The sequence below is a fragment of the Phyllobates terribilis genome, unplaced genomic scaffold (genome assembly GCF_046119375.1).
Source record: "Phyllobates terribilis strain yellow unplaced genomic scaffold, ASM4611937v1 Scaffold_2__4_contigs__length_985480577, whole genome shotgun sequence".
NCBI lineage: Eukaryota > Metazoa > Chordata > Amphibia > Anura > Dendrobatidae > Phyllobates > Phyllobates terribilis.
In genome coordinates, this window is record NW_027362762.1 from 289,256,261 (window position 1) to 289,271,879 (window position 15,619).

The window sequence follows — 15,619 nt, forward strand, 5'->3', positions numbered from 1 at the left end:
TAATTGCATAGCCTCCTGCAAGTTTCCAGGTGTGGGATAAGCAATCAGTAAATCCTTAACCCTTTCACCTAGCCCTGCAAGAAACAAGCTTTTCAAAGCTGAATCGTTCCACCCCACCTGGGCAGACCACCGACGGAAGTGAGAACAATATTTTTCCATATTACCTGATCCCTGCCTCAAACGTCTCAATTCAGACTCAGCAGATGAGACACGATCAGGATCATCATACAACAAACCCAAAGCAGAAAAAAAACTATCCACTGATCTAAAGCACGGATCACTAGGTTGGAGAGAGAAGGCCCATCCCTGAGGATCTTTGCGCAAAAGTGACATTATGAACCCTATGCGCTGTGATTCATCACCAGAGGATCCGGGTCTCAAACGAAAATACAATAAACAAGCATTTTTAAAAGAAAAAAAATCTTGTTGTTCGCCAAAAAATAAATCAGGCAGACATACCTTTGGTTCCACAAAATGTGCTCCAGAACAGCTACTCACGTGTTGTTGGAGCTTGGCCACCTCCAGAGAGAGTCCCTGCAAGCGTTGAGCCAAATCTTGAAGCGAGACCATGATGGAAAACTGGAGGTCTTTCCTTAGAGAAAATTTTTTTTTTTCTTTTAGGGCTGGACTTACTGTTATGATCTGCTACAGGGACTAAGGAAAGACAGGAGAACTGTCCCTACAATAGAACTAAACTAGATCCCTACGATGTAACGGGGAACCTGATCCTGCGATCAGACCCGCTAAAGTCCTCGGCTAGTCTGAACGAAGACCTATAGATGTGAGGGAGGGATCCCTACAAGAACTAGGGACTGGGATAAGTTGGACACCTCCTAGCAGAAATTGTAGCAGTCAAAGACAAACACACAACAAAAAGCATAGAGGTCAGAAGACCTAGCAAAACTAACAGAGAACGGCAACAGAGCACCAAGCTAGCTCAAGAGTAGTAAATACAATGAAGTCCAGCAAGACCAGGAGGGCGGAGCCGGATTAAATAGGCAAAAATGGTCATGTGACCAGCAAACTAAAAAAAACTAACAGGAGAGTTCTAACAAATATATCCCAAAGACTACCGCTAATATATCCAAAGACTACTGCTAATATAGCCCAAAGACTACCGCTAATATATCCAAAGATTACCGCTAATATATCCCAAAGACTACTGCTAATATATCCCAAAGACTACCGCTAATATATACAAAGACTACCGCTAATATATCCCAAAGACTACCACTAATATATCCCAAAGACTACTGCTAATATATCCCAAAGACTACCACTAATATATCCCAAAGACTACTGCTAATATATCCCAAAGACTACCACTAATATATCCCAAAGACTACTGCTAATATATCCCAGAGACTACTGCTAATATATCCCAAGACTACCTCTAATATATCTAAAGACTACTCCTAATATATCCCAAAGACTACCACTAATATATCCAAAGACTACTGCTAATATATCCAAAGACTACTGCTAATATATCCCAAAGACTACTAATATATCCCAAAGACTACCGCTAATATATCCCAAAGACTACCGCTAATATATCCCAAAGACTACCGCTAATATATCCAAAGATTACCGCTAACATATCCCAAAGACTACCGCTAATATATCCAAAGATTACCACTAATATATCCCAAAGACTACCGCTAATATATCCAAAGACTACTGCTAATATATCCAAAGATTGCCGCTAATATATCACAAAGACTACTGCTAATATATCCAAAGATTACCGCTAATATATCTCAAAGACTACCGCTAATACATCCAAAGATTACTGCTAATATATCCAAAGATTACCGCTAATATATCACAAAGACTACCGCTAATATATCCCAAAGACTACCGCTAATATATCCAAAGACTACTGCTAATATATCCAAAGACTACCACTAATATATCCCAAAGACTACCGCTAATATATCCAAAGACTACCGCTAATATATCCAAAGATTACCACTAATATATCCCAAAGACTACTGCTAATATATCCAAAGACTACCGCTAATATATCCAAAGATTACCACTAATATATCCCAAAGACTACTGCTAATATATCCAAAGACTACCGCTAATATATCCCAAAGACTACCACTAATAAATCCAAAGACTACCGCTAATATATCCAAAGACTACTGCTAATATATCCCAAAGACTACTGCTAATATATCCCAAAGACTACCGCTAATATATCCCAAAGACTACCGCTAATAAATCCAAAGACTACTGCTAATATATCCCAAAGACTACCGCTAATATAACCAAAGACTACCACTAATATATCCCAAAGACTACCACTAATATATCCCAAAGACTACCGCTAATATATCCAAAGACTACTGCTAATATATCCAAAGACTAAAGCTAATATATCCCAAAGACTACCACTAATATATCCCAAAGACTACCGCTAATATATCCCAAACACTAATAGAGAAAGTGAGTACAGCATATAATACAAAGGGGTGCTACACATCCCTTACAGAGGCCAGTAACAGGAAGCAAGGAGAAAAGATTGTAAGGAAATAAGAGTGTGCACACCCGTTAAAAAGGAGTAATACATTTTATTAAGGACAATTAGCAAAACAGAAAATCAACATAAGACAGAAAAGGATTGAAAACATTTAAAAAATATGTATATACATGAAAAACTTGAAGGGCTTGGATATGATAGTCCAATTGGAGCCTCTTCAACAGGCAAACCCTAAGAAGGTATCTCATCTCCCGAGATCTCATTCTGCGCATGCGCCACCTCCAGTGGCCATTTTCCGGAAACCCACCACAGAGAAATCACTGGGAATGATGACTCTGCTCACTGCTGACATCTTAGGAGAGCCCAGGGATGCAGCCTCGCAGAGGCGGGGACACCCCCCCCCTCCCAACCCAGGGCCCGCAGCATCGCCCCACTCCTGCCACTGCCGCCGGCCTGCTGAAGAAGTGACCCTGCCTCCTGTGACCCTCATTCCACCTCAGCCGCCCATCCAAATTTTGGGTGTAAAAAGTGCGTCTTATAATTTGAAAAATGTGGTACATCAATTTTATTTTTTGCCATATGTATTATTTAATTTTTAGGATCAAAATGAAAGCCTACATGTCTACAGATAGTACACAACACAGGATTCATCATTCGCACTAGTTGATGGTTGCAGGTCACCCTAACACTCTCAACACAATGAATGACCTTTCCCTTAGGAGACCATGCCCCTTAAATGCTTAAATACAATTCAGTAGGGTTTTTGTCGATTGCTGCTAATGACCTTGTACCAAACAGGAAGGAGGAGTTTAATAGTAGTAGTAGGTCTAGCGGCCTGTGTGAAAATTGGGAGATTTTTTTTCATTTTTCATAGAGTTATTTAAAAAAAAAATGTGAACAAATTACAACACTTGATTTAAAGAGGACCTGGCTGCAGAGCTGAATATTTTTTTATTTTTTTGCATTTTTTTGTTTCGGCTCTCCATTACAGAGATATTAGCAATCACAGTACATAGCACTTAATGAGTTACTTGAATTTAACAAAAATTAAGTGTTATCAAAGAGGTTTCACGGGGTGTGTACTTCTTCCTGTATGATACTGACCAATCATAAGCAGGCAGCAACACACAGGAGAAAAAGAATACACCCACAATAGCTTAGATCAGGTTTTCCAGCTGTGCGAGACGTAATGACAGACAGCCCTAATCTCCTGGTCTCACATCCTGCATCATTAAAAAGTGTTGGGAATAGAGCACAGATGACCAACACCTTTCAGATAAAGGTCCCATTAGTCAGTGTGGGGTAGGGGCAGCACAGCTGAGTTTAGCTGTCACGTTATAAAATCTTCTAGCAGCTCTCCTGCTCTCATAGCACTGTCATCTCTGCTATACTGGCCCTCTCCCCACAGTGCCTATCCAGAGATGAGAGTTCAAAATGTGTCAATAATCACACTTATGTCTGTTGTGAGGAGAGCAACTTGCAATCATTCTGCAGTAAAAACAGCACAGACTGTAATTACATCTCACAGAGGAGTACCCTGTTCTGAGCTATTGCAGGTCGTGTTATTTTTCTCCTGTGTGTTGCTAACGGCTTATGATTGGGCAAAAAGTTTTATTCTGTTCTGCAGCTACTATCATCGGAGCATAGAAACATGCTGCTTATGAATGGATGAGTTGATTGTTAACAGATAGGAATATATTGTTGATAAGAAGTAGAGTAGCTCTGAGACAAGGTTGGGGAAAGATGGTTAGTTCTATATATACTTTGAACCTTTAGTGGTTGATGCTAGAGATGAGCAGATCAGACATAGTTCACATTTGCCTGTCCGCGCAGATTCTCATGGAAAATTTGCAGAGAAGTTATTCTCCGTAAATTTAATGCCCCTTTTTATACTCTGGAAGCTCTCCAGACCTCAGAGCATAATAAATCTAAGATGTAGAAAATAAAAAAAAATACTTCTACTACTTCACAACTCAACTGTCCGGCCTCTCTGCTCCTCACTGTCACCTGTCTGGCCCTAGTTGCATCTTCTTTTCACCACTGCGAGTACTGAAGACCCACGCCTCCTCTCACAAGGTTGGGACTTCTAGCTCTGATGAGGCTTGGGATGGTTCTGGGCAAGTGCATGTAAGGTCAAGACGTCGCAATGTGGGCCTCGAGGAGCGGTGGGGCAGGAGAGATCAGTGGTGAGGTGAGTAGAAGTATCCTTTTATACTTCCGAACCTCTTGATGGCTGTTTACCATACAGAAAAATAACGGCCTGTGGACGCAAGTTTGCTTAATTGGCACGAAAGTGAATTAAAAAAAAAACTTTTTTTTGCAATATTCAAGTAGACTAAAAGATGATCAATGGCAATCTTTCAAGACTTTCCTCTCTCTCTCTTATATAACCTGATTTAATTTGTGTCTATTTTCGAGCCTGTTTAAATGGAATAAATCAATTAAGTTTTCTTATTCTCCCTTAAGGCAGGGAATGATTTATTAATCAGTGAAGTATTTAGCACATAAACTGTAGCCCATGAACTGCACAGGCAAATCAGGAACAAAGCAGAAGCATTATATGCTTGTTATTCAGAAGTTACCTCATCTGGAATATGGAGTCCAGTTATCGGAACCAGAGTTCATGGAAATGATGCCCTCAAGTAAAAAAAAAACACATAAACAAGCCACAAAACAAAACTGGAGGTTCTTAGTTATGAGGAAAGAATAAAATAATTACATTTTTTAATGTAGAGGAGAGACCAATAAGGGAAGGAAAGAGTAACGTGGACCAGTACATAAATGGCTCATGTAAAACATGAAATCCTTAAATATAAAATCCCTTCAAAAGACAAGGGGGCACTCCCTCCGTCTAAACAAAAAAACCTTCAATCTCCGGAGAAGACAAGGCTTATTTACCATGAGAACTATTAATCTGTGGAATAGTCTACCTCAACAGCTCGTCATGGTGGGAACTGTTGATGGTTTCAAAAGGACTTGGATGCTATTTTAGAAAAAAATAACAAATATGTACATAAATGTGTAAAATTAAAGGAGAGGTGTTGGAATTACTGGAAGAGATCTTGGGAATACCCATCCGACACTCACAAGAGGTCTGTTTATTGGGTATCTTAGAAGAGTCCTTATGGAGCCATCATAATCGTATCTTTCTAAAGGAAACTCTCTTCCTGGCCAGGAAGGTGATAGTCCTCAATTGGGTGGGGGATAGAACTCCTTTCTTTTCTCAATTGAATTCCCTATGAAAGTTTGATATACAAAAATAGAGGATGTCCTCAAAAATGTATTAAAGTGTGGAGAGGTGGAGTGCATATCCTAAAACTTCCTATTCTTCTAACATCCTCAGGTCCCACCTGCCTTCTGACCTTAGTAGAGTGATCTGAACCGATATGTTTCCAAAGTTCTGATCCCTGAAGCTGTAGAGAAGTTGACTTCCAAGCTGGGGATATATGGATATTACAATATTGATTTTGTAATTGTATAGATGTTATTTATGTTTATTTACAGTTTTCTATTGAATACAGGTGTCCCGTATATGCTGACTTCACAAGGATGTACACCATGAATCCATAATGTACCTTTCTGTATTTTGTTGTATACTTTTGAGTTAGAAGTTCAATAAAACAGGTTTAGGAAAAAAAAACGGGGAAGTTCTTGTTCTGAAGGTTGATCCATCCGATTTTGGAATCAGGACAGAAAAACTTGCTGTTCGGGACAGATTGGTTCATGCATTATGGATGTTCATATATCCCTTCTGTTCAAGTTTTCCATCCTTCGGGCAAACTTCTTTAATCTTATTGAATACATAGAATTAGGAAACCTTTTATTTAGTGTGACCAATAGAGTTTCTTACCGTGTCCCAATAACAAGTCAGATCTTGAATTTGGACCAACAAATCTTTCTCGTTTTCTTCTGGCTGGTCTACTGCTGGTTTTGAAATCTCATCAAGTAATAAAAAGTTCTGAAATAAATAGATAAGTATTGTTGCTTTATGTCAAGAACTAGTGTTATTTACAAAATGTAACAAAACTTCAACTTTAATCTGCAGCTGCTTTGACAGCGCCATGAGTTTATCCTATACTATGTGGTAAGCTATATTAATGTGTTACTACTGTAATGTAGTGGCAGAAGATTTATCATAGTGCTACAAGGTCATCATAGATATATTATTGTGCCTTTAAGAAGCTGATGCAAAACAACTGCCATTAGACTGGCTAATAGGGCCAACAAAACATGGATATATTGTATACAGAACTGTCTATATGTGACCTGGGAACAGAGCAGCATTTCATGACAATGCTTTATTTCATATCACATAACAACAAACCTGGGGTACTCTATTGTCTTCTTTAGGTACTAAACCCAAAAGTTTAATACGAAACACAAAAGCATCAGATTCCACTGATTGTTTCACCTTTGTCGTTGACAGATGTCACAAAGTTGTATGTGTGGCATCCATAAAAATATGCTAAGTAAATCATGGCATGCTGAATCAAAGCATGAATCACTATTTATATGGTGCCTTCCCATTACATGGTGCTATATGACAAGAAGGCAGCAAAGAGAGCTCCGACAGCTATATTGTATGGAAGCAGATGGACTCTATGTGCGTGTATACAAGCTCTCTATACAGGACAGTATTCCTTGTGCTATGGCCTGTTATTTTAGATGACAGTACAGTGCTCTGTAGAGTGCTAAAGCTTATTAATCTAGATGACCAGACAGTGTTCTGTAGAGTGCTACGGCTTATTAATCTAGATGACCAGACAGTGCTCTGTAGAGTGCTACGGTTTATTAATCTAGATGACCAGACAGTGCTCTGTAGAGTGCTACGGTTTATTAATCTAGATGACCAGACAGTGCTCTGTAGAGTGCTAAAGCTTATTAATCTAGATGACCAGACAGTGCTCTGTAGAGTGCTACGGCTTATTAATCTAGATGACCAGACAGTGCTCTGTAGAGTGCTACGGTTTATTAATCTAGATGACCAGACAGTGCTCTGTAGAGTGCTAAAGCTTATTAATCTAGATGACCAGACAGTGTTCTGTAGAGTGCTACGGCTTATTAATCTAGATGACCAGACAGTGCTCTGTAGAGTGCTAAGGCTTATTAATCTAGATGACCAGACAGTGTTCTGTAGAGTGCTACAGTTTATTAATCTAGATGACCAGACAGTACTCTGTAGAGTGCTACGGCTTATTAATCTAGATGACCAGACAGTGCTCTGTAGAGTGCTAAAGCTTATTAATCTAGATGACCAGACAGTGTTCTGTAGAGTGCTACGGCTTATTAATCTAGATGACCAGACAGTGCTCTGTAGAGTGCTACGGCTTATTAATCTAGATGACCAGACAGTGTTCTGTAGAGTGCTACGGCTTATTAATCTAGATGACCAGACAGTGCTCTGTAGAGTGCTAAGGCTTATTACTCTAGATGACCAGATAGTGCTCTGTAGAGTGCTAAGGCTTATTAATCTAGATGACCAGACAGTGCTCTGTAGAGTGCTAAGGCTTATTAATCTAGATGACCAGACAGTGCTCTGTAGAGTGCTAAGGCTTATTAATCTAGATGACCAGACAGTGCTCTGTAGAGTGCTAAGGCTTATTAATCTAGATGACCAGAGAGTGCTCTGTAGAGTGCTAAGGCTTATTAATCTAGATGACCAGAGAGTGCTCTGTAGAGTGCTAAGGCTTATTAATCTAGATGACCAGACAGTGCTCTGTAGAGTGCTAAGGTTTATTAATCTAGATGACCAGAGAGTGCTCTGTAGAGTGCTAAGGCTTATTAATCTAGATGACCAGACAGTGCTCTGTAGAGTGCTAAGGCTTATTAATCTAGATGACCAGACAGTGCTCTGTAGAGTGCTAAGGCTTATTAATCTAGATGACCAGACAGTGCTCTGTAGAGTGCTAAGGCTTATTAATCTAGATGACCAGACAGTGCTCTGTAGAGTGCTAAGGCTTATTAATCTAGATGACCAGATAGTGCTCTGTAGAGTGCGAAGGCTTATTAATCTAGATGACCAGACAGTGCTCTGTAGAATGCTAAGGTTTATTAATCTAGATGACCAGACAGTGCTCTGTAGAGTGCTAAGGCTTATTAATCTAGATGACCAGACAGTGCTCTGTAGAGTGCTAAGGCTTATTAATCTAGATGACCAGACAGTGCTCTGTAGAGTGCTAAGGCTTATTAATCTAGATGACCAGAGAGTGCTCTGTAGAGTGCTAAGGCTTATTAATCTAGATGACCAGACAGTGCTCTGTAGAGTGCTAAGGTTTATTAATCTAGATGACCAGACAGTGCTCTGTAGAGTGCTAAGGCTTATTAATCTAGATGACCAGACAGTGCTCTGTAGAGTGCTAAGGCTTATTAATCTAGATGACCAGACAGTGCTCTGTAGAGTGCTAAGGCTTATTAATCTAGATGACCAGACAGTGCTCTGTAGAGTGCTAAGGCTTATTAATCTAGATGACCAGACAGTGCTCTGTAGAGTGCTAAGGCTTATTAATCTAGATGACCAGACAGTGCTCTGTAGAGTGCTAAGGCTTATTAATCTAGATGACCAGAGAGTGCTATGTAGAGTGCTAAGGCTTATTAATCTAGATGACCAGACAGTGCTCTGTAGAGTGCTAAGGTTTATTAATCTAGATGACCAGACAGTGCTCTGTAGAGTGCTAAGGCTTATTAATCTAGATGACCAGACAGTGCTCTGTAGAGTGCTAAGGCTTATTAATCTAGATGACCAGACAGTGCTCTGTAGAATGCTAAGGTTTATTAATCTAGATGACCAGACAGTGCTCTGTAGAGTGCTAAGGCTTATTAATCTAGATGACCAGACAGTGCTCTGTAGAGTGCTAAGGCTTATTAATCTAGATGACCAGACAGTGCTCTGTAGAGTGCTAAGGCTTATTAATCTAGATGACCAGACAGTGCTCTGTAGAGTGCTAAGGCTTATTAATCTAGATGACCAGAGAGTGCTCTGTAGAGTGCTAAGGCTTATTAACCTAGATGACCAGACAGTGCTCTGTAGAGTGCTATGGCCTGTTATTCTAGATGATAGTACAGTAGTTTGGAGAGGGCTATGGTTTATTATTGTAGATGAAAGTAGTACAGTTCCCGTCAGTGCTATGACCCTTTATTGTACATTACAAGACAGTGTTCTGTAAAGTACAATGGCCTGTTATTCTAGATGTCAGTACAGTGGTTTGTAGAGGGTCATGGCTTATTATTCAAGATGAAAGTACAGTTCTATGCAGAGTGCTATGGCCCTTTATTCTAGATGAGACTCTGTAAAGTGCAATGGAATGCTATTCTAGAAGACAGTACAATTCTCTGTGAAGTGCTACGGTCTGGTTTTCTTGTTGAAGAGACAATGCTTTGTAAAGTGCACTATTCTAGATGACAGCAAAGTAGCCTATTATAGTGTTATGTTCTATTATTCTAAATGATAGAAAAGTGATGTGTAGAGTGCTATGGCCTATTTTTGTACATGATGGTACAGTATTCTGTAGAGTGCTTTCTCTTTTAATTCTAGATGAGGGGACAGTGCTCTGTAGAATGCGATGTTTTGTTATTCTAGATGTTGCGACTGTACTCTTTAGAGTGCTATGTTCAGGAATTCTAGATACCATATTGGGGTTCTTTAGAGTGCTTTGACCTATTATTGTAGATGATGGGATAGTGTTTTGTACAGGTAGCATGGTTTAATCCTTCTGGGTGATGAGAGTGCTCTGTAGAGTTCTAGGACACATTATTCTAGATGACGGTAAAATGCTTGGTAGAGTGCTATGACCTATTATTCTAGATGATGGGACAGTGCTCTGTAAAGCACTGTAAACTACTATGGTCTATTATTCTAGAAGACAGCACAGTCTTTTATACAGTGCTACTGTCAATTCTTCCAGATGATGATACAGTGCACTGTAAAAGTGCTGTGGCCTGTTATTCTTGATGATGGGAAAGTGCTCTGTAAAATGCTATAGTCTAGTATTCTAGATAACAACACCGTGTATATTGTTGAGACCTTATTCTAACTATTGTTTGAGTCTCAGTTCAGAGCCCCACAAAAGTGCATCTCCTTTTTAGCAAAATGTCAGGTATAGTATTATAGACACAGAAAACAGGGAGTGCATAACTAGTGTCAAATACCGTACTATCATAAAACAAACAAAACCCCCCAAAAAAGATGTAGTGAATATATCAATATCAATATCAATTCTTGTGCAGACACAATATGAAAAAGTATAAAGTCAAACCTCATAACACTGAAAAGCACAATTACTGCATAAATATGTGGCTTTGATTTAAAGGGGTTTGACGGGCAGAAGAATAGTATTTTGCTGTCCCCATAGTGAGGCCAGCAACCCCCTGTTAGTTTACATGTTGAGCTCCCCTTCACCCCTCTGCACTTATTTGTACAGTATGTTACTGCTTATGTTTTGTGCTTCCTGCCAGCACTGCCTCAGGCCATCCAGACTACATTTACTATTATACCAAGTATCACACACATCTCTAACTCCCACCCTCACTGCGCGCCCATTGCATCTACTTGGCGGCTGATCTCTGGCCCACCCACTGCACTCAGACTGTGTTCTTTAGACCGCTATACAGTATCAACATGGGACTGCTCTGACACACCCATCCTGTCATCCTCCTTCACATCCTCACAGCCCCATTACAGCCCCTCTCTGCTTAGTAACCTGCTCAGTTCTCCACTGCATCAAGCATACCATCTCCTTTTCAGCATCCAGCCCAGATCTCCTCTGCATCAAGCATACCACTTCCTTTTCAGCATCCAGCCCCGATCCCCTCTGCATTAAGCATACCACCCCCTTTTTCAGTATCCAGCCCCGATCCCCTCTGCATCAAGTCTATTACCTCCTTTTCAGCATCCAGCCCCGATCTCCTCTGCATCAAGCCTACCACCTCCTTTTCAGCAGACAGCCCAGTACTCCTCTGCATTAAGCATACCACCTCCTTTTCAGCATCCATCTCCGATCTCCTCTGCATTAAGCATACCACCTCCTTTTCAGCATCCAGCCCGATCCCCTCTGCATCAAGCATACCACCTACTTTTCAGCATCCAGCCCCGATCTCCTCTGCATTAAGCATACCACCTCCTTTTCAGCATCCAGCCCCGATCTCCTCTGCATTAAGCATACCACCTCCTTTTCGGCATCCAACCCTGATCTCCTCTGCATCAAGCCTACCACCTCCTTTTCAGCAGACAGCTTAGATCTCCTCTCCATCGAGCCTACCACCTCCTTTTCAGCAGGTAGCCCAGTACTCCTCTGCATCAAGCCTACCACCTCCTTTTCAGCATCCATCTACGATCTCCTCTGCATTAAGCATACCACCTCCTTTTCAGCATCCAGCCTGATCCCCTCTGCATCAAGCATACCACCTCCTTTTCAGCAGGTAGCCCAGTACTCCTCTGCATCAAGCCTACCACCTCCTTTTCAGCATCCATCTCCGATCTCCTCTGCATTAAGCATACCACCTCCTTTTCAGCATCCAGCCCGATCCCCTCTGCATCCAGCCTACCACCTCCTTTTCAGCAGGTAGCCCAGTACTCCTCTGCATCAAGCCTACCACCTCCTTTTCAGCATCCATCTCCGATCTCCTCTGCATCAAGCATACCACCTCCTTTTCAGCATCCAGGCCCGATTTCCTCTGCATCAAGCCTACCACCTCCTTTTCAGCAGACAGCCCCGATCCCCTCTGCATCAAGCATACCACCTCCTTTTCAGCAGACAGCTCCGATCTCCTCTCCATCAAGTCTACCACCTCCTTTTCAGCAGGTAGCCCAGTACTCCTCTGCATCAAGCCTACCACCTCCTTTTCAGCATCCATCTCCGATCTCCTCTGCATCAAGCATACCACCTCCTTTTCAGCATCCAGGCCAGATTTCCTCTGCATCAAGCCTACCACCTCCTTTTCAGCAGACAGCCCCGATCCCCTCTGCATCAAGCCTACCATCTCCTTTTCAGCAGACAGCCCTGATCCCCTCTGCATCAAGCCTACTGCCTCCTTTTCAGCAGACAGCCCAGTACTCCTCTGCATCAAGCCTACCACCTCCTTTTCAGCATCCATCTCCGATCTCCTCTGCATTAAGCATACCACATCCACCTCCTTTTCAGCATCCAGCCCGATCCCCTCTGCATCAAGCATACCACCTCATGTTCAGCAGACAGCTCCGATCTCCTCTGCATCAAGCATACCACCTCATTTTCAGCATCCAGCCCCGATTTCCTCTGCATCAAGCCTACCACCTCCTTTTCAGCAGACAGCCCCAATCCCCTCTGCATCAAGCCTACCACCTCCTTTTCAGCAGACAGCTCTAAACTCCTCTGCATCAAGTCTACCACCTCCTTTTCAGCCTACAGCCCTGTTCCCCTCTGCATCAAGCCTACCACCTCCTTTCAGCAGACAGCTTAGATCTCCTCTGCATCAAGCCTTCCACCTCCTTTTCAGCAGACAGCTCCGATCTCCTCTGCATCAAGCATACCACCTCCTTTTCAGCATCCAGCCTGATCCACTCTGCATCAAGCATACCACCTCCTTTTCAGCAGGTAGCCCAGTACTCCTCTGCATCAAGCCTACCACCTCCTTTTCAGCATCCATCTCCGATCTCCTCTGCATTAAGCATACCACCTCCTTTTCAGCATCCAGCCTGATCCCCTCTGCATCAAGCATACCACCTCCTTTTCAGCAGGTAGCCCAGTACTCCTCTGCATCAAGTCTACCACCTCCTTTTCAGCATCCATCTCCGATCTCCTCTGCATTAAGCATACCACCTCCTTTTCAGCATCCAGCCTGATCCCCTCTGCATCAAGCCTACCACCTCCTTTTCAGCAGGTAGCCCAGTACTCCTCTGCATCAAGCATACCACCTCCTTTTCAGCAGACAGCTCCGATCTCCTCTCCATCAAGTTTACCACCTCCTTTTCAGCATCCAGCCCCGATCCCCTCTGCATCAAGCCTACCATCTCCTTTTCAGCAGACAGCCCTGATCCCCTCTGCATCAAGCCTACTGCCTCCTTTTCAGCAGACAGCCCAGTACTCCTCTGCATCAAGCCTACCACCTCCTTTTCAGCATCCATCTCCGATCTCCACTGCATTAAGCATACCACCTCCACCTCCTTTTCAGCATCCAGCCCGATCCCCTCTGCATCAAGCATACCACCTCCTTTTCAGCAGACAGCGCCGATCTCCTCTGCATCAAGCATACCACCTCCTTTTCAGCAGACAGCTCCGATCTCCTCTGCATCAAGCATACCACCTCCTTTTCAGCATCCAGCCCCGATTTCCTCTGCATCAAGCCTACCACCTCCTTTTCAGCAGACAGCCCCGATCCCCTCTGCATCAAGCCTACCCCCTCCTTTTCAGCAGACAGCTCCAATCTCCTCTGCATCAAGTCTACCACCTCCTTTTCAGCAGACAGCCCTGTTGCCCTCTGCATCAAGCCTACTGCCTCCTTTTCAGCAGACAGCCCAGTACTCCTCTGCATCAAGCCTACCACCTCCTTTTCAGCATCCATCTCCGATCTCCTCTGCATTAAGCATACCACCTCCACCTCCTTTTCAGCATCCAGCCCGATCCCCTCTGCATCAAGCATACCACCTCCTTTTCAGCAGACAGCTCCGATCTCCTCTGCATCAAGCATACCACCTCCTTTTCAGCAGACCGCTCCGATCTCCTCTGCATCAAGCATACCACCTCCTTTTCAGCATCCAGCCCCGATTTCCTCTGCATCAAGCCTACCACCTCATTTTCAGCAGACAGCCCCGATCCCCTCTGCATCAAGCCTACCACCTCCTTTTCAGCAGACAGCTCCAATCTCCTCTGCATCAAGCCTACCACCTCCTTTTCAGCATCCAGCCCGATCCCCTCTGCATCAAGCATACCAACTCCTTTTCAGCAGACAGCTCCAATCTCCTCTGCATCAAGTCTACCACCTCCTTTTCAGCAGACAGCCATGTTCCCCTCTGCATCAAGCCTACTGCCTCCTTTTCAGCAGACAGCCCAGTACTCCTCTGCATCAAGCCTACCACCTCCTTTTCAGAATCCATCTCCGATCTCCTCTGCATTAAGCATACCACCTCCACCTCCTTTTCAGCATCCAGCCCGATCCCCTCTGCATCAAGCATACCACCTCCTTTTCAGCATCCAGCCCCGATCTCCTCTGCATTAAGCATACCACCTCCTTTTCAGCAGACAGTTGCAACCTCCTCTGCATCAAGTCTACCACATCCTTTTCAGCATCCAGCCCCGATCCCCTCTGCATCAAGCCTACCACCTCCTTTTCAGCATCCAGTTCTGATCTCCTCTGCATCCAGCCTCTCCCTCCTCCTTAGCATCTATCCCCCCCCCCCCCCCTTCAGCTCTGCTCTCTAAGTGCTTTGCAGCCTATCTTCATAACCATTGCAACAGTTTGTAAATTCGTGATGGGGAAAGTGGTTTTGTAGAGGGGGCAGTGTCTGCAAAAGGCTCCTCACAGGTTGTAGGAGAACAGAGTCAGAAAAGATTCATGCTCCTGTCACTACTGCTCTCTCATTCTCTCCTTCCTGTACAATGGAGGTCAAAAACCACAGCCCTTATGACATCATCATTCACTGCTCTGAGAGCTGCTGCTGACCTGGGCCCCCTGCCAGCTGAGCTCCACCTGATTGATAAATTATGCTCCATCCACAGCAGAGGCAGGAAATCTCTGTACTCTCAGCTTTCAAAATTATTACAGGAAGTGAACAATTGCCACATCTAACAGATCAGGAAGATACAGAAACCTTAACTGCAAGCAAAATATGTCTAATTGTCAGAAGCTTTGCAAAAGATTAATTAACTATACGCCCGAACAACCCCTTTAAAGATGAGCTAGAAGGAACAAATAACCAATGCAGTATTTTGTGCTAGAGAAAGAGAAATAGAGAAAATAAAAGGCACAACCTTGTTTAGTATTCTCAGATAGACCACAATCAAATAAAATGCTTGTCCGCTCACCTATGGAGTTATGCAAGCACAGTATATCAAACTTTAGGTGCCTCGTCTTTTACAGATCAACCATATAGGATCGTTCGTAAAATTACATATGAAGCAAAGATAAATAAAAGTCCTTGGCACTTTCCATATATTAAAT

At 42.9% G+C, this 15,619-nt stretch overlaps 1 protein-coding gene across 1 annotated transcript in view; it reads right to left on the reverse strand.

The window, feature by feature from the left end:
• ABCC4 (ATP binding cassette subfamily C member 4 (PEL blood group)) overlaps positions 1-15,619 on the reverse strand; it is a 311,731-nt gene that overhangs the window by 218,963 nt on the left and 77,149 nt on the right. Inside the window, exon 9 of the mRNA XM_073664144.1 lies at positions 6,339-6,446. Coding sequence (XP_073520245.1) covers positions 6,339-6,446 — 108 coding nt within the window. The remainder of the gene's footprint in view (positions 1-6,338; positions 6,447-15,619) is intronic.